Here is a 24930-nt window from a genome sequence, read left to right as displayed (position 1 = left end):
AACTGTGTTGTTGAGTAACTGGCAATTAAAATAATAATTACAAAATCAGAGTGAGTGTTTATTCATAAAAGAACAGTCACCTCTATGAACTGTAATTAACGTTTTGCTAATTTGGTCTCTGACTGGCACAGAAAGCATAGAAGTGATTAAACTCTTCCCAGACATCACACAGCCACAATCATAGCATTGTAGCAGAGGTGAGATTTGTGCATGGGTTGTGTTGTAAAAGCAAGGCACACAGGAGCAAGTCCAATGTCACTCAAAGTGTGTATCTGTCAACTAAAGAATAACTGCAGCTACAGACATCCCTTAATGTAGGAATGGTTACAGAGAAATTTAGGTTGAACATTGCCACAGTAATTTTTTATTAGAAAACAGCTCTCAACTTCATCTGCTTGTTCAGTTTGCATAATCATTCCCCTCCTCCACACCCCCAATTATTTTTCTTGTTTAATCATCAGAATTTAGAAGATAAGCACACTGCGTTCCTTGGCCCAAAGAGTGCACAGTAATGCCCCTGTGTCAGGTGACACTTGATGGAAATATGAGACACATAAGTGATCACAAGGAAAAGAACATGATTCTGCAGAAGCCTTTTCCTCTGTAAGACTGCACAGAGCTCTGGCAAAGTCCATTGTTATGTTCTTCTTTTAATTTTTTCATCTTTTCCTTTGACTCCATGCAGGCGTTTTGGTTCAATTTTTACATAGGAAGAATCAGGACACAGTAGACATGGTAACATGCTTAGTGAATATGCATTAAATTAATACATTTGCAGAAGGGAGAATAGAATATATGAAGGCAAGGATAATACATTTCATGCCAAAATGAAAGACAAAGTGGAGAAATAGAGCCTGCTATTCATGCAAGAGTTTCTCGCTTGAGCATCTTGAGAGGTTGATGGCAAGTTTGAAGTTGCTGTTTAGTTTAACAGAGAGTGGTGAAATGATTCAAAGCGTGTATGATAAGGAAAAAATTAAATCTCTGTGCTGCCAATCCCCTCCCAAGTGATTTCTGCCATAACAGTTGGGCACCAAGACAGAGCAGTGTAGAATTTTGTAATAGGTTCATGTTGGCAGAAAAGCTGAGTTGTCAGACATCATCCCTAGGGTATAAGCCAAAAGAATAGAGAGCAGTGACAACACTGCTAGTAGTAAAGAATGTACGTTGTTTTATATGGCATGGGCTAGATGGGGTAAGTAGGGTTGTGGTAGAGTGATTCCCTTCTTTTTTTACAGGTTATTTCGAGCAGCAGTGATGCACAATGACTCTTTAGGCTGAAGGGCACGCTAGAGGGTCAGTTCTTTCATCATCTCTCAGTATGCACATAAAGCCGTTTGGAGATATGATGAAGTGACATAATCTGAGGTAGGATACACACTCTGGCAATTTCAGGTTAACTGTCATGAAAATAGGACATGAACATACATATTTATTTCTTATGCTGAGGGCGTAATTTAGCCCAAGTATAGGAATTATGATTTACTGTGCATCACATTTTATTTTTTTACAATTAGGCAATTTATTTTAATGGCTTCTTTTACAGATATTTAGGATAAAAAATCATAACACTGTGAGATGTTATTAGCAGAAAACAGCATAGATACCTTGATGTTTCTAATGGAGTTAAAATATAACAATAAAATTGAGGGGAGAGATTGCTCTGGAAATAATAAAATGCAATTTCACATGAGAAGTGTCATAAAAATGAATTGTATTGCTAGAAAGAAATAATACGAGCAAGCAATAAACGCATTTTAAGGTGCCTAACTGAATATTACGAAAGGAATACTGGTAATACAGAGCAAGTGGATAATGAGAGTAAGATAAAAGATAGAATTAATGACTAGTAACTAGTCTTGACTTATATAAAATTATAAGAATGTGTGATTTGATAGGGCAGAAAGATCCCTCTCAGGTTTGGAGAAATACTCAGTCAATTCAATGAGAGCATCACACACAGATGGAAAATATTTAACTTCTACTTTTCTGTGCTGTGCTGTAACCTAATGTGTTTCATTCCAATATTCTAATATTCTAAAGAGTGTTCTGCTTGGTGACTTCTTCTTATCCTCTGTATTATATTTTCTAAGTAGCTGATAGGAAGAGATGAACCTAATAATCTGATTAACAGACTGGTGTTGTAATTAATTGTACTTATCTGATTAGTCAAAAACCAAAGCTGATTTACCATCCTTTCTTCTCAAGGCTCTGCATTGATAACATTTTTTCAAGACTGTAAGGAAGATACAGAAAAGCACTTGAAACTCAGATGTAACAGAGAGATTGCTTTATAGGTTAGGGTGAGTCATTGTACTTAAGCAATCATGATCCTATTTGTTTGTTTCTCTAGGCTGATAGGATTGCTTATGGCAAGTCATGCTTTTTTCTGAACTTAATCTTCATTCATAGGATTTTCAAATGAGTAACTCCATTTAATACAACTATTTGCATTGTTTACGATCTGATCTTCGTTTTTACCTTTCTCATTTGATTCTAAAGCCAAAGCAAAATAGCAGTATTACTTTCCAATGTTTTGATTTATAAGAAGTGTATTAATAGTGCTTTTAAATGTTTCAAATTCAAAGTCTCATGCACACAGACATACTGATCTTAGGTCCCTGTGGTGGTTTGCCAGAGGAATATATAATATGTTGTAATACCTGATCCAAAACTGGTTGTTTTGATTTAGTGATAACAGTATTAATTTAAAAGCGAGCATAGCATATTGAAAAGTGAGCATTAAAACATAAAGAATAGTATCATATATCAAAATAGGACCTGGAATGCAAATTTATGTTTATATTTGCACTGTACTAAGTCACATAGGAACTGTAATGTAGCCCAGATAGAATGCTACTCTGGCAGAAGGAGAAGTCATCTCCTGATATCCTGGCCCTAAGATTTTTATTATCCTTCCCTCAAACATTTACTGTTCTGCATTAATGTATGTGTAATTAGCAAGCTGTACTTCTCTCTCTTTCTTCTTTAAGATGCAGGTTTTTTTCACGTTCGCATAGACTCTCAATCATATCTGTAGATCATTGCAGTTTCATCTTTTTACTGTCTTATCTTTTAGAAGGAATTCAGTAGTTGTAGCACTGGGCTCTTAGCTGTGCAATCTGAATTTGTGTGACTGAAATATTTGGACATCCTTGAAATATTTGGCCAGTGGGTCTATGTGGCATAAGGACGTTTTTGCACTTAGCAGGCTATTCACTGGATGTTCAGATTGCCTATTTTTTCTGTGAGGCTGACTGACTCTTCAGTGTTTCATTTGTACATTTGAGCAAAAAAAGGAAACCTAAGTAACATCAGCAAGACAGAGATCTATAATTTAGTAGTTTAAATACTATGGATTCTTTTATTGCACACAATTAAGGAGAGGATCTATAGGTAACAGTTGAAGTTCGCTGGAATCCAAGACACGCAAGTGATTGAGAAAATTTAAATATATATGGTAGTCTTCAAATCACTTTCAATTTTTTGCTTCTATGGGTGATACAACTTTGTTCTTTCAGAAGAGACCTCTTAACTGCATACTGAGAGACCATATTCTAAGTGTTTGATGAAAATGGATTAAGTAATGACTCCAGATAGTACAGATTCTCAGGACTTCATAGGTTCCTAATTTCTTGACAGAGGGAAGAAGAGATGAGCAAACTAGTTCTTTAAGAGATGAGTTTAGTAAATAAACTCCCAAGAGATCCCAACTTCCAACAACCCCAAATCTTTTATTCTGTGGTTTTTTTTTTCTTCTGATTCCAAAAAACATTTCTTGTGAATTTTTTTTCTCAATTTTTTTTTATTTGTAAGATTTATTAAGCAAACCTCTGTGTTGAGAAATGTGTCATGCTTACTTTTATGTGATAAAAGTAAGTCCTTTCCATATTAGTCTGCAGACAAACATATGTTCTGTATGGGACATGGTAGCATGCTGGCATTGAACAATTCAGGGTAAAGCCTGGCAGCAGGTCAGGAATGCATTTTGATCCCATGTTAGCCTCTGAAGTCGTACTTTGATCATAATCAAAACATTCATTGCAAATATTTCTGGAAATGCAGACAAGAGGCTCATGTGTATCCCTGAAAATCACAAGCTACTCTGGGATTATGCCAAGAGGAAAAAGCTGTCAAACCCAAGAGGTTTTGTTTTCATTTGTTAGCACTAGTTGTTCTAAATCTAAGACAATGTCAAATACTTCAGAGGATGGTGAAGAATTTCACATGTTGTATGGAGTTGGCTAAATTCCTTTTCTCAAGTTGAAAGACAGGAAGAAAATCCTTTTTCCCAGTAGTTTTAAATGTTAAAATTTTGACAGAAGGAGAGCAATTTTTTTCTTGTACAGATATTAAAGATTTAAAATTATGTCAAAGAAACATCACACAAAGGATTTTACAAAGTGATGTCAAAAATGCTGATAAACACAGTGAGAACAGTATTTTTAAACACGGTAAATTAATGTATTTTGCAGAAAGTATATTTTCACTTATTCTGAACTCCAAAGCATTTTGCCTGCTTTTTTGCCATAGCTGTTATAAATGCAGTCTTGATGCCAAGATTTTCCTGATAATACAGCCAATGAAAGATAAAAAGGGAAATATTCTTCTTGTCATGGAATTATTTTTGCTAGTGCAACTCATGCAAGATAGATTTTCACACAGGATTAAACATGATAAATACAGTCTTCAACTTTAAGTGGAGGAGAAAAATAGACTTGGAAATGATGAACAAGTAATCTGAATTTTAATACTTTAGAAATTGTTTGAACAATGATTGAAGAGGAAGGCAATTAAGAACATCAAAAATAGGCCAATTTGTAAGCATTTTAAAAAAATAATATGATAAATAATAGGTAGAACGAGGTTAATTGAAAATTATATATGTCTGATCAGTGGTTTTGTTCTGAATAACATACCAAGCTGTATAGGAAGATGAAAAACAGGAGAGACTGCTTTGCAACAGTGAAGCATCTGACACAGTACTTTTGAGTTTCACAATGACTAGAATGGTTGGCCAAGGAAGAAGAGATTACACCAATGGTATTTCAAAGTGTGCTCCACCAGCCATGTAGGCATTTGTCTGGAGGCTGGCTTGGGGAACAGTGCTTGCATTAACAGCGTTAATGTGTTCCGTTGCCTTTGGGTCCATGCAGAAGTTCTAGCAAGGCACTGTATAGGACAGAAGTGCCTGACCTAATTCTGGAACAGATAGTTCACATGCAAGGAACAGTGCGGTTATAGTACCATTTATGATCAGCTGTGTGGAGAAGTGTTCTTCTGTGCATTGTAGGTGTACAAGTTAAGAAAGGTATGGCTCTTAGACCATCAGCTCTGAGCACTGATTTGGAAGCCATTCCTGAAACACTGTGCACCTCCCCTTTCTTCTGCTGCCATGGCTGTTGAGATTACACGTTCTCTCTGGGAAACTGAGTGTTGTTTTGTTTGTACATAAAAGCAAGAAACCCAAAGCAGTTCTCAGGGTTAAATCCAGAATTCTGGATTCATAAGGCTGGTGCCATTTCAGGTTCACTTATCCTATGTGTTTCTTTGCTCTCCAAAGACAAGTTTCAGTAACTCTTAATAGAGTTTTATTCATTTCCAGTCTCATATCTGAGTGTGAGTGAGTGGCAAAGCAGTGCTTAACTGCCAGCCAGGGTCACACCCATCTCACCACACTTCTGTGCAAAAGGGCTGCAACACATTTAGAGCTCCACTCTTGTTCAAAGCCTCTTAATAAATTCTAGGGAAGAGTCATGTTTGAAATGTTACAGTTTAAAATGGAGAAAAATGTCCTTGCTTTGGTGTCTTTAAGCTGCTCCAATTATGACCTGCAGAGTCTGCAGCAGCTTCTTCCCAAGGGCAGTAAGTGATGCTATTTTTCAGCTCTTGCCACCTGAATGAACACAGTGGTCAAGCTGAATTTCGCCTCCTGCAGGTAGCACATTAACAATTTTATGTGGACAAACAGCTAGGCACTAATAAGTGCAGTGAATCTTATGCAACCAGATGCACGCCAAAGAAATGAAAAATCAGAAATTTGCTGCAGTTGGATTTTTATTTTTTTTTTATTCTGTAATTTAAAATATTTGCTGAATATGGTTCTGTCTGCAGTATTTAAATAGAAGTTGTACTTCAAATGGAAACACAAAACATGAATTGAGGAGTTAGAACCATATTTTATTTCTTTCAGATGTGGTTCTTTGTGCTTTGAATCCTTACAGATTCCTTACAGAAAATGTTGTAATTTCTTCTTTTTTGTAAGAAAGTTCTTTAAACATACTGGTGTGAATTCTTTTCCTCCCTGTTATCTCTTCAAAAACATATCAAAATAGCAAAAACTGATGCTGGAAGTCAGATGCTTCACAGATCACTCTCCGTGGTCATAGAAGAGCACATTTAGCCTGAGGATTGGACAGGCAGGCAGAAGTACAGTAATGAAGGGAACCTGTTGAATTCTTGACTTGGAAGGCTAATTGCTCTGATGTTTTGAAAAGGAAAGTTATGGCTGAATAATCAAGGCTAAATCACATTGTCATAGCATTTGATAGAAAGGTTAATAACCAAGACTGTATCCACATTAAACTCTCAGATGTTTGCCTAATTGCTAAGTATGCTTTTAAAGTGAAACTAACACCTGAGAGATAAAGATCTGGGGCCCAATTCTTTGTTGATATAAATTCTTTCTCGCCTCAATAATTGGAGTTGAGCAATGCTAATTAGTAGTAGAGAATTTGCCTCACAATCTGTGTTATTGTTACCCACACAGGCAGGATTGATAAATAATTAGTAGTCTGTAAACTATCTTATGAATGAGGAAGGCTATCACTGGTAACTGAAAATTTTTAACAAGAAGAAATTTTCATGGAAATACTGTCCCATCTCATAGTTGAGTTTAGTACAGTGTTATAATGTCCTGCATTTTCCTGTTCTTTTTAAGTGACAATGCATTGGACTGTCATTCCAATCTGACAAAATTGCGTGGACAATCTGCAGCAGTCACTGAAAAATATGTTTTTATTTACTGTTACTTCCAAACAAGAAGCTGTAGTCACTAAAAGCTTAGCAATTAGAAACTTAGGAATAATGAAGATAAACCATCTTGTGTTCTTATTTCTAAATTTATTAACTTCTTTAAACTTGTATGATGTCTGAGAATCAGCTAGTCTAGTTTTCATCAGTAAGGGATGATTTTAAAAGATCTTAGTGTACAAACAATGATTAAAAAGGTAGAATTTGTCTAGACCCTAGAAGTTACAGTAGTGAAGCTCCTTTTAATCTGTTTAATACATGTATGAAGGATGCACTGCATGCTTACAGGTATGCCAATGCAACACAGAGTCTGTTCCATTATAAAAAATTATTGAAAATCCATAGTTTTCAGTGGACTGCTTGTGTTTGTGAGCACACTTTCCTCATAATGTGCATAGTATTGATTGCTTCTTTTTGCTCTCAGTGTTATAATATTAGACTTTTGCAGCAAAGAGCCTTAATGCTTATAGAAACAGCTGGAAGTAAGCAGAAAAAAATAGTAGCTCTCATGAAGTCATATGCTACATTGCAGACCTACTTACAGAATCATAACTAATCGTTGCAGCCTACATTAGGACAGATGATGCCTGCTAGCACCAAGACAAGGCTTTGCCACTGAAGGAAAAAAAAGCTTTACCAATCAGATCAAAGTAAAATTAGGCAGCTTATAAGAGCAGCATGGAGATAAGGACAATATGAAAGTTGTTTGGTTTTAAGTGCTAGTGTTGATTTGGGGAGGGCTTTTTTTTAAATGAATACTTTGCACGTTCCAAGAAACTAGATTTCATGACTGGATTGATTTTTGCACGGATTAGATGTGTCGTGGAGTCTGGTTCTCTTCTGTGAATCATGAAAATGCTTATCTAGTCCTTGATCTGTCAGCAGTCTTTAGCATTGTTGATTTTGAATTGCCCTTGGTAAAGAGCTGTATCTTTGTAACTTTGATTTCTCTAGAAGAAATTCAGAGAAGACCTCTTATAGATGGAAAAGTGCAGACATGAAGAACAAGGGGGAATGGTTTTAAACTTTGACAGGGGAGGTTTAGGTTAGAAATTAGGAGGAAGTTTTTCACACAGAGGGTGGTGATGCACTGGAACAGGTTGCCCAAGGAGGTTGTGGATGCCCCATCCCTGGAGGCATTCAAGGCCAGGCTGGCTCTGGGAAGCCTGGTCTGGTGGTTGATGACACTGCACATAGCAGGGGGGTTGAAGCTACATGATCTTTATGGTCTTTTTCAGTCCAGGCCATACTATGGGCTGCATTAGGCAGAGCTTTGCCAGCAGGTCAGCAGAGGTGATTATGTCCCTTCTCACTAATGAGACCACATATGAAGTGCTGGATCCAGGCCTGGAATTATCACTACTGGGACATGCACATACTGGAACAAGTCCAGAAAAGAATGATAAAGATGATGTAGGGGCTGAAGCATCTCTCCTAAGAGGAGCAGATGAGAAAGGTGGGACTGTTCAGAGCAGAGATGTCACAGGGTGAACCTTATCCATATGTGTAAATACCTGATGGAAGGATATAAAACAGCCACAACCAGAATCATCTTGATATTAATAAGTAACAGGACAAAAGGCCATGAGCAAATCCTGAAATACACGAAATTCCACTTAAGATAAATCTTGTTTTCTTTTTTAACCATGAGGATGGTCGAACACAGGAACAAGTTACACAGAGAGGTTCCATAGTCTTCATCCTTAGAAGTATTCAAATTCAACTGGAAGAAGTCTTGAATCACAATAGCTTTAGTTGGCTTTTTTTAGCAAAGCAACAGGACTAAATGATCTCCATAAATATTTTACAATCTCAGTGATTAGGTAATTCTTTGATTCTAATGCTCAAAGCTGTTATGTTCAAATTCAAGTGCGGAAGCCAGTGTCTTACTTGGCAACATATGGCATTGGACTTTTAATATATTGCTGGAGCACAAAAGTTTACTTTGCTCTTCTGCTGCTCATTTGTACACATTTATGGTCATACTGTATATACGCTTTCATTTTCTTTTACCTTCAGCAGTAGCTATAGAGGCAGGTCTTCCCTCATGTCCTACACACTGGCATAGCAGCAGGCAGGAGCAAAGCCTTGGCACATAGTCGCATTTCCTCTCAACTGTTTGGTTGTACTGGAGTCTGTGTTCATGATGTTCTCTGAGCAGCAGCCTGGACACTGTCTCAGGCATGGCACACTGCATCACTGATAATTGTTTTCATGATATGAGGGCTTATTTCAATTAGCCATCTCATTCCAAAGCGAAAGAAGAACTTGCATTCTGTCCTTCTGTCCTATGGCTGAATGAATCAAGGCAGCTTGTATCTGTTAACTGCAGATAGGTATGTCTCTCTGCTTATCTAACAGGCTCCTAACATCCCTGACCCTGTCACGTTCTGGTATGCCTTAAGTACCCACTAGTGATGGTACAACTTGCCAAATAATTTGGTAGGACTTTTCAAACCGAGCCTAGGAGTAAAATCTACATAAAGAAATGCTTTGAGGATGGACTTTAGATGGCTTCTTGTCACACAGTTCAAAGACTTGGTGGCCAACAGCACACAATAAGTTGTGTGAGTCTGAGACACTAGGCAAAGCCCTGGGTAATGCAACACAAGTCCCAGATCACCTGTGTTTGGTGGAAAGCAGCATTCACTAGAAAGTGCATCATAAAACCTAGTCTACCTTCTGGGATTCCTGCATGCTCCAAAGGGCTATCCAAGTTGAAACAATGAGCAGGAAGTTAAGAACATGTTTCATCAGTGCTGACTGCATCTGTGAGTCATCATTTTGTGCTTCAGGAGAATTATTCTCAGAATCTATCAACTTCTTTCATAGCACTTCCAATCCCCCTGGTCACCCTACTCAGCCTTTCTCTCATTCTGCTGCCCCTCAGATTTCTGAGACAGGTGACACATAGCATGTTATCAGGGCAAATTCAGTACTTGGAGGCAATTGAGGCAGTCCTGGTTTCTAGCTTCCTCATCTCAGAGCAGGCCCCTGTGCAGTGTGCAGAGTTCATACAGAGCACCTTATAGGAATAGTTTCATCCAGACCTGACACCCTTGATGCCGACTGCATGATGGCTCTCAGGACTAAAGCTCTTTGTAGAGTGCAGCAGCATTGATAATAATGGGAAGTTATGCAGTTAGTGCATGTTTATAGCTGAATAGGTTAGACATTCAGTTTAATATGTAGATGGGTCGGGGTGGCTGAAAAGGCTCTTCTGGGTACAATACTGATGACGAAAGTGTGCATGTAGGAAGGGAGTTTTTTTGTGTGTTTGAATATGGGGCTTTCTAGTAGCTGAATGAGTGTGCTTAATAGCAAAATCTGCCTGCTTCATCACTCAAAATGATTACTGGACATTTTTTTCCACTCAGTTGCAACTTCATTATACATTTTTCTCCTGAGGAGTTTTCCCTTGTTAGCTATCTTCAGTGAAACATAAACTTGGTTTCAACAACATTAATGACACTCTTTGAGTTCTTGGTTCATATAAACTTTTACTATTTTCTGGGAAATTCTCTCTTTTTTTTTTTTTTTCTTTGTGGCTATTATGTCAAGTAGAAGGATGGAAAGATTGAGGCTGTGACAATTACTCTCCTTATTCAAAACTTTTTGAAATGAAACTATACTTTTTATTCATAACAAAAGTAACTTCTGAGTTCACTAGTTTAGAATATTGACTTTTGTGTGTCCTTTCTTATGTCACGTTACACCATAGCAAGAAAATTACATATGCTCAAACATGCTTTGTCTTTATATCAAGGGGTGTGAGGAGGACCAGTCTCAATTTCATCTTTGCTAAATACACATAATTTGTTCTCAGTTTTTATTCTACATGGCTGCAGTAAGATCTGCAACTTGCAGAACTGTTGCCGGTACAGAAAAGGTCTAACTACTTGCTGTGATCTGAGGATGCTCAAGAACAATCAACTCTGTAGATCTGTCTTTGAGATTTGTAGAACTATCACGGGGTGTAATGTCAAAGATTGTAATGTCCCGTATCCACAGAGGATGTCTCTCAGCACATTGGCTTTCCAGATGATCTTTCCATAGATCTCCATCTCCCTCCCCTGGATAAGTCAGGTGGATTTATCATAAGAACATTGTATAAAAAAATGACATGAAAGAAAGAAATTATTTAGTACCTTCTATCTTCTATCACCTCAAATCCTACCAAAAATATTGAATAACTAAGGTACATGCCAAGCTTGACTGGGTGTTGTGTTTTTTTTCCGTGAAAACCAGTACATTGTATCTCTGGATAACATGGTTTCACTTTTAAAACTGTTTGGAGATTGACACTGGAAACAATTTTTCTTACTTAGTGAGACATCTTACCAACTGTTGCTGCAGTTGAAGGTTTGCACAGTGACCTGTATATTTACAATGACAAATGATGCCTTACTCCCTGTCACACTGCCAACTACCGCTTGTTTGAGTTAATGACTAGAAATAAGAAAATTAAGATGGCAGAGTGCTTTCCTTGTCAGCTCGAGTAACCTGGGACTTGATTCTCTTCTGCAGAATTTCATAGCCTGAATGTGATTGTGTAGAGCCCTTTTATGAAAGGTCTCAGCAATGACTTACAGGGTTGGGGGTGTTTCCTTCAACAGAGTTGATATGGGAATAGTTAGATAGTACGATACATTTATTTTTAAATAAACAATTATTTCTGCCTAAATGTTAATATGAAGGTAGGATTTGTCCTGTTTTCTAAGCCATTCCGAATCTAAATCTGGAATCTAGATCTGGGGAGGGCTGCGATAGCCGTAAGCCATGTTCAAGAGACAGTGCTTAATCTGTATAGAGACTTGTAAAAGAAAAGCAATAGCAGTCATGGGAGTTCAGTGTATCCACCTTTCAATTACAGAACTAACTGGAGCATAATGAGGATGATAAGCTGAGGAACAGAACTCAGCATCTCCTCCATAGAGAGAAGAAATGCATTTTCTGTGCAAGATGTGCCCCTAGTCTTCTTTCTGCATAAAGGCCCTATATTCTTTCCTTTGCTAGAAATGAATGAGGCAGACAGTTCAGTGCCAAGGGACTATAAGGTTGTCTGCATTGCTGTCTTGTTGAGGAGGAGTCTCTAGAGAGCGTGAGAAGGAGCTGAAAGGCTTCCAGTCAGGCTGTGGTGATATTTGTCCATGTTAGAGAGAAGAAGAAATCACCTCTGTGAAATAATTAGGGAGAATATATCTCTCTGTTTCTAGCGATGCACAAGCCTGTATGTTTTGAAAGCTTGTACTCAGTGTATATAACTGTAAATGGAAGACACCTGGAGAGACAGTGGTAATGCAAAATACTACTGCTGTTTAAAGGGATCCAGTAATATTTCAGGGTTTTTTATTATATATATACATAATGTTGGAAGGAAAGGCACCACTAATAATCTGTGCAGTATTCTTTTAGGGCTGGATACAGCTTTCTTTCTGTTTGTCCTTATCTTGCCAGAGGGTAGGAGTTTCCAATTAAATAAGTCTATAAATCCTCCCTTCTCTTCACAACCCTCTGTCCATTTCTAGTATTCAGATCCTTGCCTCTACTTTTTCTGCTTTTGCTGTACTTACAGGCAAAGCTGCTGACTTTACTAAGGGTACAGGCTACTCAAAATACTCCTAAGCCAGAGTCTTCTGCTACTGGGGCACACTGTTTGGGAAAGGCATACTCTGAAATTTTATCTTCTAATTTCTGTCATCATCCAAAGGGAATTCAGAGGATTTCCATCACATCAAAGAGAGATCCAATGGAAAATTTTTTCCAGTTGATGCTTTCTGGATGATAGAAGAGGGCACCCTAAACTGGAGGAAGGTTCCTCATCTGCAGCTTCTATAGCAGCAGGGAAAGAGAAAAAGCATTCCTTTTAGAAGATGAGTAAAACCACACAAAACTTGAAACAACACAAAACTAGCAATGGTTTAATAGGAGGCATTTCTGATGTGCAGTGTGAGGAGAACTGAGGAGTCTCTAGGAGGATGGAAAGCAGGAATTTGTAAGCTAGGAAGTTAAAGGCATTTGTTCTGGTTACAGTTTCTGGGCTTTATGCTTTCCATGCATACATGAAGGGAATAATATTGAATTAGTTGGGGCAGCTTGCAAGAGAGCAGGACTAAATAGGTTAGTGTGGGGATGCAAATATAGCTGGAAAATGGTGTATGTATTTGATCCAAAAACATCTTTGGTGCTTTGTTGGAATAGAAACGCTTCTTTTAGATGTCAAGGAGGCAAAACAGGAAGAACTATACAGACAAAGAATTGAAAGGAGACCTTAAGTTCTCTCACCTTCCTCCTAAAAGTCATTCTCTTCTCCCAAGATTCTCATCTTCTTTCTGTCTTTAATATCAAGACAATTTAACATGGTATGAGGGGAAGAAAGTGCCTTGCCCTCTTCCCGAATGAAATGCCCAGTGTCCTCTCTTCCATTTCCAGATGTTCATACTAGGCAGTTAGGGCTGGTGTCAACACTTCTCTGTTCTTCCTTTGTGTGAACTTTAGAAGTGAGGAGAGAGGAGCAACAGATGAGCACCTCAGCAGAGGGATGTCTGCCCCCAAATTGGAGACTGCCAATTCACCCATTTCCAAATCAGAACTGCTGCTGGATACAGTTTTTCACACTTTTTCTTGACACTAACAAGCAAAGGTTCTATTTATATATACACAATCATACATATTTGTCTTTTTATATCAGTATTTTGAATTCCATGACACATTATTCATTAGATTTTGTTTTAGTTGTATTTTTATAAAGATGTTCAGAAAGCCCTCTGGCCCTGTTTGAAATAACTTGCAAGTAATGATATAAAGAGAAGATTGCAGCACCAGTGTTCTCTCCAAAAGGGAGAAAAAGAAGCACTCGTGTAAAATGAGAAACAAGGTGTTTTATGTTAGGCTTTGATAATTTTTTCTTCTATGTTAAGAGCCCTAGCCACTGGGCTCTTCAGTTTCCAAGAGATGTTTTTCGCGAAACTTCTAGACTTTTCAAAGCTTTATTTATATGTACAAATGCACATTCAATAACACTTTTTCATTAATATAAAAGCCATTCTTTAAAAAAAAAAAAAAAGAGAGAAAAAAAAAAAGAAAAGCAACAAAAATTATCAGCTCTTCTCCAAATTTTAGTGAGTTGTGAGTCTCAGCTCAGGTAGGTGCATGCTGCTTGGCATCTCAGCCCTTTCTTGTGGAGGACCTGATGCCTTCCATTTGCTCCCCTTTGTGTTACATTTCCAGAGCTCATTCACAGCTGTCTTCATTATTCACAGCTCTGAAGTGATGAAAGGAGAAAAAAGCAAATGTTGTAGCTTGATGTTAATTGTGAGAATGTTTTAGGAGGGGCAGTGAGCACAGAAGCTGTGCAGGTGGTAACCTTTGCTGTTGCCTTACAGGAATGTCAGCTCTGCTGGAGAGGAGGCCCGCAGAAGGATGAGGGAATGTGATGGCCTGACGGATGCATTGCTGTACGTGATCCAGTCTGCTCTGGGGAGCAGTGAAATTGATAGTAAGGTTTGTCATCTTTGTCTTTTCGGGAGCAAGAAATCCAGATATTCAGCGTACCTCAGGACTATAAAGCAATAGCTTTTAAAAAAGTGTGTCCCAAGGGATGCCTTATCAAATAGTAGTTTAAAGCATCATTTTCTTTTCCTTCTCTTGAGCTGTACATTTATGTGTGCTAAATATTGGGTTTGTGTCTAGCTGTGTAATGTGTCAAGGTAAGCATACATTCCTCTCACTTTGATTGTTATCAGAGAAAATATAATAACTACTTTAAGAAGAGCAAATATGTCATATTCCATGTAAAATTCCTTACACCACTCTGCCAGGCTTCCCTTAAAATTGATTTTTGGTATCCAGTGTGAGACAGAACTAATAACAGTGTGGTAGGCTTACAAGACAAACAAACAAAAAACAAGTGGGCAATTAATAAGCAGTTTCACAGTGCTAGCAGTGTGACATCTTCTTTGAGGAGGATCAATGAATGCTTTCAGTAACTTTTAAGATGTATTTTTATGTCAGCATCACTTCTCTGAAAGCACTAGGGTACAGACAGGACTCTTCAAAGGTGGACAGCACTGTTTAATTAAAAGGAATTCAAGGACTTACAAGCTGAAGAGTTGTAGTACATCAAATACATTTAAGTACTCCACAGAAGAAAAAAAGGGCTAGCCTCAATGACCTGTGTTCAGTGTATTGTGCTAAAGCGCTTCCAACAATCTTGGTCAATTTGCCAACCTTTAAAAATTCCATAAGAAAAGCCTTCAGTGTAGCGACATCTTAAAACTGGCTATGGATTTTTGAACGATCTTCCATGGAGTTGTCCCTGGACCTCTGATGGCTTGCAAATTGAAGATTTGCAAATTTTCTGGTCATGAACTAAACCAAACATAAAAAATGCTGATACTTTCATGGTAGGGAAGGAGGAATAATGAAAAGTTTGTAGCATGCAGTGCAGGTTTAGTGGCAAAATAACTAAAGCCCGCAGCAATTCAGAGGTCTAGGATCACCTTTCCATTAATAAACATTTAGTGAAGTAATAACCAAAAGAGGCCAACCCACAAGGCACTCACCATGCTTGCATCAGGGTCCACAGCAAATCCAGAAGCCACAAGCTGCCTCCCACCCCTTCATCTCACTTCCCACAGTGTAGCTCAGAAACACAGGGGTGTTTTTAGCTTCATTAGCTTTGGGAATGCTGAATCATGAATTGTGTCAAACCTGCCTGATTCAGCTTGGCTGCAAGAAAGGAGAAGGCAGGGAGCTTCAGTGGAGCAGACCAGGAGGTAGACTGAAGTGGAGGAAGTAGATTGTTGCCTTTCTCACAGCTTCGCTGCTGCTCTTTCTTTGTAGATGACTGGGCTGATTTCAAGATTGTTATACTATTAAAAGGGTTAAATAAGGAGCACAGAAAGTTCTGTTTTGCCTCTTATCACTAATATAAAATATTCCGTTTATGCTCTCATTTGTAGCTATTACGACTTTGTAAAATCTGTAGGCTGTGATATAGAGGAAAAAATGAGGACATGAGAGAAGAATTATTCTCCCTGCCTGAGTAGTTTTAACCTCCTGTCAAGCTGGATTTTAACTATGGTGGCATAAAGCACTTGTGCAGCTAAATGCAAAACATCATATTGTAGCCATAGGTCTTGCATCCTTTTCCCAAAGCTGAAAGTGATTTTAATTAAACCCAATATTTGAATAACTGCCTCTAAATCACTTTTTAATCTAGTGGCCATTCATGATGAAATGTTAGAAATATCTGTAGGAAAGAGGAACGTGAGGTCCCTTGAAAGTTCAGAGCTACAAATCAGAAAGAATAAAACCTACTTCTTGTCTTGTATGAGTTCATCCAAATGGCAAAGGTGTCAGTTGCATTTGAGGCATTATCACTTTCTACTGCAAGGTAATGTTGTCCTTGTAGTAGACTCAGTTAAAATTGTGGGTTTTTTTACAGAATGAGAATTTAAAGTGTGAAAATTGATATCCATACAAAGGGGCAATAAAATGTCAAACTTTAATCAACACAAAGCTGCAACTTAAGCAAGTTGCAGTTGTACAGAAGTAATTATTAGCACAAGTCAATAAAATTAAAATGTGGAACTGTTAAGGATAAGTTTAAGGTAGTAAACTTAAAAAAATATTGTGGTCACTACAAGGTCATAGCTTTCAGGTAGGAAAGAAGCATTAGAAGTTTTTGCATTTTTCTGTATATTTTTATGTATGTGTTTGTATGTTTGGCTGGAGATTTCAAATCAGTGCAAGTTTAATTTGAAGTTTCATTCCTTAAAAAAAAAATCCTGTCTAGATGTTTAATACCTTCTCTTTGCTGTCTAAAAAACTGTGCCAAATATTACAGGGCATAAGCTCATTCAATTCATGGAAGTAACTGCAGCTCCATCTGCTTGCCTGGCTGGTGAATATGGCAGAGTAGGATAGAGCTGAAACCTCATACTCACTCTGTTCTGGGTTAGTGGAGCAGCAGAGCTGGAATGTAGCTTCTGTCTTCATAGAACATTAGGAACAGTTGAAATAGATATAGACAGATAATGACTTTTTCTTAACCATGCCTTCATAAAATTAAGTGCAGATTATTCTTGAAGCAGATAGCAAAACCAAATCAAACCAACTAAATGAATAGGATTCAAACAAGTCTAAAACTGAACTTCTTTTAGACTTGCAGAAATTATGCTGAATTATCACTGCCATCATTTTCTTCCACTGGGTCTAAGTCTGCTTCAGAATTCCCTGCAACGTCTTTTACGGAAGACCCAATCTATTTAGAGGACAAATACATAGGAGAGAAAAGCTGTCCACCAATTATTTGCAGCCTAGCTAAAAGCTAAAAGTAAAAATATCAAGATCACTGAAATTCATAGTCTTGCTTTTTAGCCTCCAGAAACATAGCCTGTTCATGCTACAAATACTTCTGAAACAGAACTTGGAAGCCATTTCTTCTGACAATTACCATAGATATGATGGCAGAAATAAGTGTTATTTCTGGTTTAAAACCAACGCACGCACAAAACCATTGTCACTTTCATTTCATGTCATTTTCTCCAGTTTGAAGTTCAGAATGACAATAAAAATCCCATGGAAAAATACTGCCCAGACTGTTTTTTGTTTTTTTTTTTTGTTGTTGGTTTGTTGTTGTGTTGGCTTTTTTTCCCCCATAAAAGAGTGTGTGATACCTTGCCAGATTTTCTAAATCTCTTAAGCAATAGTTACCAAGGGAGTACTCATAAATGAGCAGATAAGTATTGTACTGGGAAAATGTATCTGGAAAGATCAATTATATTGCATCTTCTTTGTATACAGAATGAGAAAGGAAGTATTTCAACTTCTGTTTTTCTTTTGTTTGTTGTTTGGGTTTTTTTTTACACTTTTCAGACCGTTGAAAACTGTGTGTGCATTTTGAGGAACCTCTCATACAGGCTAGCTGCAGAAACATCTCAGGGACAGCAGATGGGAACAGATGAACTTGATGGATTACTCTGTGGTGATGCCAATGGAAAAGATGCAGAGAGTTCAGGATGCTGGGGGAAGAAGAAGAAGAAAAAGAAATCACAAGATCAGGTAATGAAAGACACTGGCAGTTGTATTGCAAGTAATTAGAGTGCCCATCATGAATATCATTATTGTATCATGAGATGTAATTAATGCACATTAAGCACATGGGACATAATGTGCATAACTGTTACTTACTGAGACCCATCACTGACCCATGTCCCCTAGTGCCATATCCACACATCTCATGAACATCTCTAAGGATGGGGACTCCACCACTTGGCTGGGTATCTTGGTTCAGTGCTTGACCAATTTATATATGTGTATTTGTTTCAGAATTAGTTTCATATTCTGCTTCTGCATTTTAAGAGAAAACTGCATAGAACTAAATTAAGCTGTGTGAGTGAATGTGAAGAAAACACACATGTTTTTGTGTAATTAAAGTTGTTTCCAAAGATTGGAAATTACAGTCCTGATAATTTTCTTAAGTTACCTGAGGGGCTTTTGTTTTAGATTCATGTAGCAGAAATGCTAAGTCACAGCTTAACCCAGTGATTGAGCACCTGGTGGGAAGGCAAGGCCAACCCAGGGGAACTCAGCTGCATACAATGCACCTGAGTGACCAGAAGGGGTGGATCCACCCCTTCCCAGACCTCATTTAACGGTTGGCAGCGGAGGCAAGGGTAACTTGCTGGAGATCCCTGCCTACCTGAGGCCTTCTGAAGGTAAGTAGCTTCTTTCCTTTATTTTTGTGGCTGTTGCATTTGAGCAAGTCCTCACTTGCTATAGTCTGTAGCCTTGCTACTCTGCTGTCATTGCTGTGCTTTCTGTCATGTTACTGTGCATTTATGTAAAATTGTGTTTATTTCATTACTTTCTCTTTCTGGCTAAACTGCTAATAATATTACACGCTGTGTTGTATCAGTAAACACCCAGAGTAGCATTGAGAATGGTTACTGGCTCAAGGACTTCTTCCAGCTACGGGTGCTTCTTTTAACAAATTTAGTTCTTTCCATTACCACGTATTTCTCTTTCAGACTATTTAAAGGCTATATTCATTTGAGTAAGCAGTTAGGCAGGCAAGGTATTTGGGTAAGTGATGTAAACTATTAGTGAAAATACTCAGTTCATAAAGGCAGCATCTATTAATATGGGAGAGTTAGAGTAATATAAGCTAAGATTCAATTTCTTGTGACTAGTAAGCTCTAGTGACTGGTAAGACTTAATTTCACCTGCTCTTGTTGTCAAACACTGTAGTCATCAGATAGCTTGATTTATTATGACTTTTTGTTGGGATTCCAGTGTTAGGCTACAGTGGGGTTAGAAAGTGGTAATTGTCAGAGTTGGAAGGGCCCTCCAGAGATTGAGTCCACTTCTCCCTGCCAAAGCAGACCCCCTACAGCAGGCTGCACAGGTAGGCATCCAGGTGGATCTTGCTGTCTCCATGGAAGGAGACTCCATGTCCTCCCTGGGCAGCCTGTTCCAGCGCTCCATCACTCACCATGAAGAAGTTCTTTTGCATATTGGTGCAGAACTTCCTATGTTCCAGTTTATGGCCACTTCCCCTTTTCCCATGAAGCAGTCATCGTCCCTTTTCCTACTTTAACAGTTCTCACACTGTACTTGTGGTTATCAAAAGAGCCAAAACAAAAATATCATGTCTGGATATTAATGTGTTCTTCTGTAATTGCCCTTTCCTTCCCGATGCTCTATTTAGGAAGATTTTCCCTCTACGTTTCTTTCTCATCTTTTACATCTTCCCCGTTCTTTTCATAATTTCTGGATCTTGGGCTACTTTTGTTTCATCATTGTTATTAGACTTCATTCTATTTTAAAGATTCCTTAGAACTTATCTTCCTTCTCCTCTAGGCCTTTTGGTTGATTTCCTTTACAATGTACCAGCTTTTGCCTTCCTTTAGGTACACTTTGCCTGTTTCTTTGATCATTCATTATCAGTATGCAGCATAGAAGAAGCATCTGCTGATCTGCTTGTGTTTGTCAAATTGAATAGTTTAGTATATCAAAATAATAGTAATAATAAAATTGTGCACGTCTTCTCGGGCTTACATTCACTAGGATTTCCTGCAGTAAGGAAATTAATTCCCCTTTCTAAAACTAACTTTGTGTTGCTCAGGACCACTTTACCTTAGATACATTAGAATAATATTTCTAATATTTTTTTCTTTCATCTCCTTTTCATCTGAACAGTTTTTCAGGATCCAGATACATTCTTTACTACTAAAAATTAAGACTGAATGGAAATCCAGGTTGTTCTTTTCTACGCTCGGTCACAGCCTGGTTGACTGGATTTCCTGGGTTTGTATGTGTATAGAGAAAGAGGTATTCCTGTGTGTTGTAGAGGTTATTTTTGCCTTGCAAGAACCTTCTACAACTGGATTGTTTTGTGTTTCTCAGTATAGGCAGAATTCACCCCATCCAAATCAAACTTATTTACTCTTTCTGCAGCTTCCAGGAGAATATTTTTCAGGTGTCCTTTGATGATACGTTGTCACCCAGCATGCTGACTGATGCACTGTGCTTTACGCACGAACATTTTCTTTTGCAGTAATCTGACAGGTTTTTTTGCAAGACTTAATGTTTTTCAGATAATGCCTTTTATAATCTCTTTTCAATTTCAATGCTTAAGCTGTTACCTGCTGCTCATTCTATCCATCAGAACAGATCTCCTGCTCTTCTTGGGATGCTGTATTTAGAGTGCTCATTTCTTTAAGTGCCTCAGCAGAGAAGCTTTTATCCTCTTAAATATGTCATAATATAGTTCTGAAGAGCATGCTGGCAATGGACACTGTTTTACCTATAAATGAACAATGGAGTCTTCGTAGGATATGATAATCGAAAATACCTGAAACGCTTAAAGCATGACACTGAAGTTGAAATCCTTGGGAAGAAATTTGAGAAAAAGATGGATATAAAAATAACTGCTTACCCAGATGCTTCTAGATCGAGCATCAGATGAATTTTAGTAGGTTGTATAGGCTGGGAGTGCATTTTTTAATGCCTGAGATGTTCATGGCATACACGGAAGTATCTTCTTTTAAGCTCCATGGTATTGGTTATTTACAGATACAAAAAAAAAAGTTCAGTGTTTAAAAACCAGTGGGATTTTTGTATTTGTGCTTCCTTTTGTGTTCTTCAGACTTTAGTCAGTCATGTTAGAAGAAGTGCAGAACATAGGCACACTGCATCATAAAATCACAGAATGGCTTGGGTTGGAAGGGACCCCAAGGATCAAGTTCCAACCCCCTGCCACAGGCAGGGTTGCCAGCCAGTAGATCAAGTGCTTGATTGGATTGCCCAAGGCCGCATCTAGCTTGGCTTTAAACACCTCCAGGGATGGCCCTAAGCATCGTGATGCTGCAGTACAGGGAAGTCATGTCCAGTTCTGCAGCCTGCTACGTTTTATGTCTCCGGAGAACATGTGCTGATATCGGTATAGTATCTTTCTTTTCTGGCAGCAGTTTGTGTAATGAAACTGTCTCTCTTAAAAGATTAAGTTCACTTCATAATGTGGGAAAAATGTTCAGATTGTAATGAATGCAATTGTGGGATTTTCCTGTAACAGTATACTACTTTGGTTCTTCAGTTACTTTCTCAAGAGTATATTTTCACAAATTCTCTCTAAAGTGACCAATGTGGACTTATGTAGGGTGATCATTAATTTTAAGTTGAAGTATACAAATTATCTAAGAAGTTATAGTAGTGGGAGTACTGAAATTGGGCAATAGTATTGAACTTATAATTTTATATGTAGCATGTGGTTGAAGTTCTAGTTTTCTGTTTTAAGAGAAATTAATCCTATGCACACGTAGGGAGCTTTGTTTCTTAAACCATAAAACAAGGGGAAACCTCCTTTAATGATGAGGTTGCTTCTCACTTGTGAAGAAAGAAAAGTTAATTTCTTTGTTTCGTAATATAGGAGACAATTACTGCAGTTTCTCTAAATTATATGTCACTTTGTCATGGAAGTTTAACTCCAGAAAAAGCTCAGACCTTCTAAATACTTGCACTAAAAGCCATGCACAACATAGTATCAATGTTTAAAAATAAAAAAAAAAAATAGAAGCAAAACTTCAGTGGAGGCTTCAGGAGTTGTGATATGTACTTGTCTGTATTTGACTGAAATACTGAGAGCTGCAGTTTGTTCTGCCATAATTGTACGTTCTTTATGGTCAGCTGTTAACTGGTTGAGTTCTCACCCCACAAAGCTCCCCAGCTATAGAGGGCTGCCTCCCAGACCTGAGCATAGTAGGCACATCAGTGTCTCTGCCTCGTGTCCTGCCACTTTCCAAACAGAATTTCTCTACCTCTGGAAGCTTTGTTACTGCTTTTATTATTCTCACTGTTTTGCCAAGAGGCTTGCTCTTTAAGCTGTGTGAGAAACAAGAATTATGACAGAAAGCAGTTAAGAAAATTGGGTATGTTATCCAATTTCAGTAAAAGGGCCAGGGAGTTGTCATTAGTCCTTATTTTAGTTCTTGTTATGCAGCCCATTATGTGCACATGTGTCATTGTTTCATTTATTTTCCTTTCCTCACAAAGAAGAAACAGGTTTACCTCTTGGCTTCGTGCTCTTCTCAAATTCCTCATCTGTGAGCACTCGTCAGCCCAGAATCTAGCCCTAGAGCTGCCTTTTGATTGGAAGTGGCACTTGTGAAATGAGCCTGCCCTTCTCTTTCACCTTCTGTCAGGAGCCTTAAGATATAACAGCAACACTTCAAGTTATATAGCATTATGAATTGACTGGCACACATCTTTAGTATGCTAGGTAAATGGGCTGTAAATCCTTCTATAGCAGTAAAGTTGCCATTTAACTTTCTATTGTAAGGTATCTTTGCTGATTGAAGAAGCCAGGTGAAATTTCAGGTTTAAGATGATAATATTTCAAAAAGAATAAAGAATAAATCTGAAATAATGCCTTTTCATATGGTGAGGCCACTGTTCTGCCAACCATGTTTCAATACTGTACTGTTGAATACCAGATTATAAAGCACAGAAACAGAAAATAGGCAGCAGTTCCTGTTTTTTTCACTAATAACTGGAGCCAATTTGGGGGATGAAAACCTCTATTGCTTGTATATTGTGCTTCAGAAATGTATTTTCACTTGTTATTTCCTTGTCTTTCATGAGGTGGTTATGCCAGGTGCTGTTTAGCAAGAAATCTATTTTGAATACTTCCTTTCACCACTTCTGTTTCTAAATTCTTTGCATGCACATAAAGCCATGGGGATCACTCAATATCATGTATGACCAAATTGTTTTCAAAGTCAAAACTTGCAGGGCCATTAAATGTGATTTTTGGATTTGTCAATTTGTGAAATATAGTGCAAAGCCCACTAGTTTCAGCTCTCTATGGAGACCAGTGAAGAGAAGATGTAGTTAGATGCCAAAGATTGTAATTGCATCAACTGAGTTGAGCCTTTTCCTGGTATTCAGTACGATTTCACTATAAACACTGGTTTGCTTTTATGAAAATGAGGAAGAAGGTGATTGTCTGTTGCAGGGTGTTGAGGAACACCTCAGTAAGATTTTTTTTCTTCTCTCAAAGTTCCTTAGTAATATGAAAACTTTGACAGCTTTTTTTAGAGTACTCTCACTTTCCTAAGTATGTTGTTCTTAAAGATCTTCATATTCAGCTTTTTATTCCTTTACCTTCATCCTTTCTTTGCAATATTTTCAGGAAATGAGAGATTTGTATCTCACCCACATAACAAACAGTTTGTCAGCTTCAGTCGCAATATATGTGGGCAATTTCAGCTGAAGCAGGAAAGCCTGCAAGGAATACTTGTTTATGACTTGCTTTCTCCTTAGAATAAGCTTGGAAGAGTAATTGAGTACAGGTGTTCTCTTTTTCAGAGGTTCATACCACATCCACAGCCTATCTCAAATAGACCTTATTGATCATTCCTGTTGGTCTGCAACAACACAGTGACTGTTCAAGTAATTCACTGGGTAGAGTCGTTTAGCACACTGCCTCAGCTCATTAATACTGAGCAAGGTGAGCTACAAAGCAGCTTCTGCCATGTCTTACCCATCGTTTGAGAAAATGTATTGTGATACAATTTGGAGGAAATCACCTTGTTTTGGTTCAGGCATTTGATGTTTTTATTTATGGAATACAGAATAAATGGGTGAGGATTGAAAAAGTCTTTGCAGTAGCTTTGTTTCTGACCTGTATTAACCCTGCATACCATGCAGCAATTGGGCTGTAGGGCTGCAAGCACTGGTCTCTTCTGCAAGGAAGAAGGCAAAAGCAAAAAAAGCCTTTCATTGAGGATTCAGCTGAGATCCCCTGTGCAGGAGTGAAGAGCTAAGGTGTGAAGATAGGAGGTGCATGAGAAGTCATAGTTGTTTGTACCCTCTTGTCCCAGCAAGGACCAGGAACTGGCTACAGGAGCACCTTTTTGTGTGACCTTAAAGCTGCCTGAGGCCCAGCACATCTGCCATGCATGGCTTGCATTTCAGCATGCCATGCAGCTGCTCTGGTCACAAACTTCTACTCTGAAGAGTCATACAAGAGGCTTTGCAACATCATTGTGTTTACTGCTTCCTCACTGCACACGTGGCACCGAACTTTTCAGCCCTCGCCATGGCTCTGAGGCATTGTGGTGTTGAGAAAAAGGTTTCCCACAGACAGGAGAAAACTCCCTTAGTTAGTGATGAATTAAGATAATCATCATGTACCAAAAGATAGCAGCAAGAATGGCAGGCAAAGGTGATAATTTGTCACACGTTTTTAGAAGTGTTTTGTCATTACTGGGTAGAATGGCAAAGCCACATCAAATATTAATTTCTGTGCAATTATGATTCCTGGTGCTCTACATGTACCAGTACAGCTCTATTTATGTCAGTTAATTTTCTCTAAATTTTCAGCAGTCCATG

General features: G+C 38.1%; 1 protein-coding gene across 10 annotated transcripts in view; it reads left to right on the top strand.

Moving 5' to 3' along the window:
• CTNND2 (catenin delta 2) overlaps positions 1–24930 on the top strand; it is a 613278-nt gene that overhangs the window by 513123 nt on the left and 75225 nt on the right. For all 10 annotated transcript variants that reach the window (XM_048938460.1, XM_048938457.1, XM_048938459.1 and 7 more), the window contains 2 exons: positions 14418–14535; positions 17914–18099. In XM_048938460.1, coding sequence (XP_048794417.1) covers positions 14418–14535; positions 17914–18099 — 304 coding nt within the window. The remainder of the gene's footprint in view (positions 1–14417; positions 14536–17913; positions 18100–24930) is intronic.

The sequence above is a fragment of the Lagopus muta genome, chromosome 3 (genome assembly GCF_023343835.1).
Source record: "Lagopus muta isolate bLagMut1 chromosome 3, bLagMut1 primary, whole genome shotgun sequence".
In the NCBI taxonomy this organism is placed as follows: Eukaryota; Metazoa; Chordata; class Aves; order Galliformes; family Phasianidae; genus Lagopus; species Lagopus muta.
The sequence above is the reverse complement of the archived record's forward strand: the minus strand, read 5'-3'. Positions and strand labels throughout refer to the sequence as shown.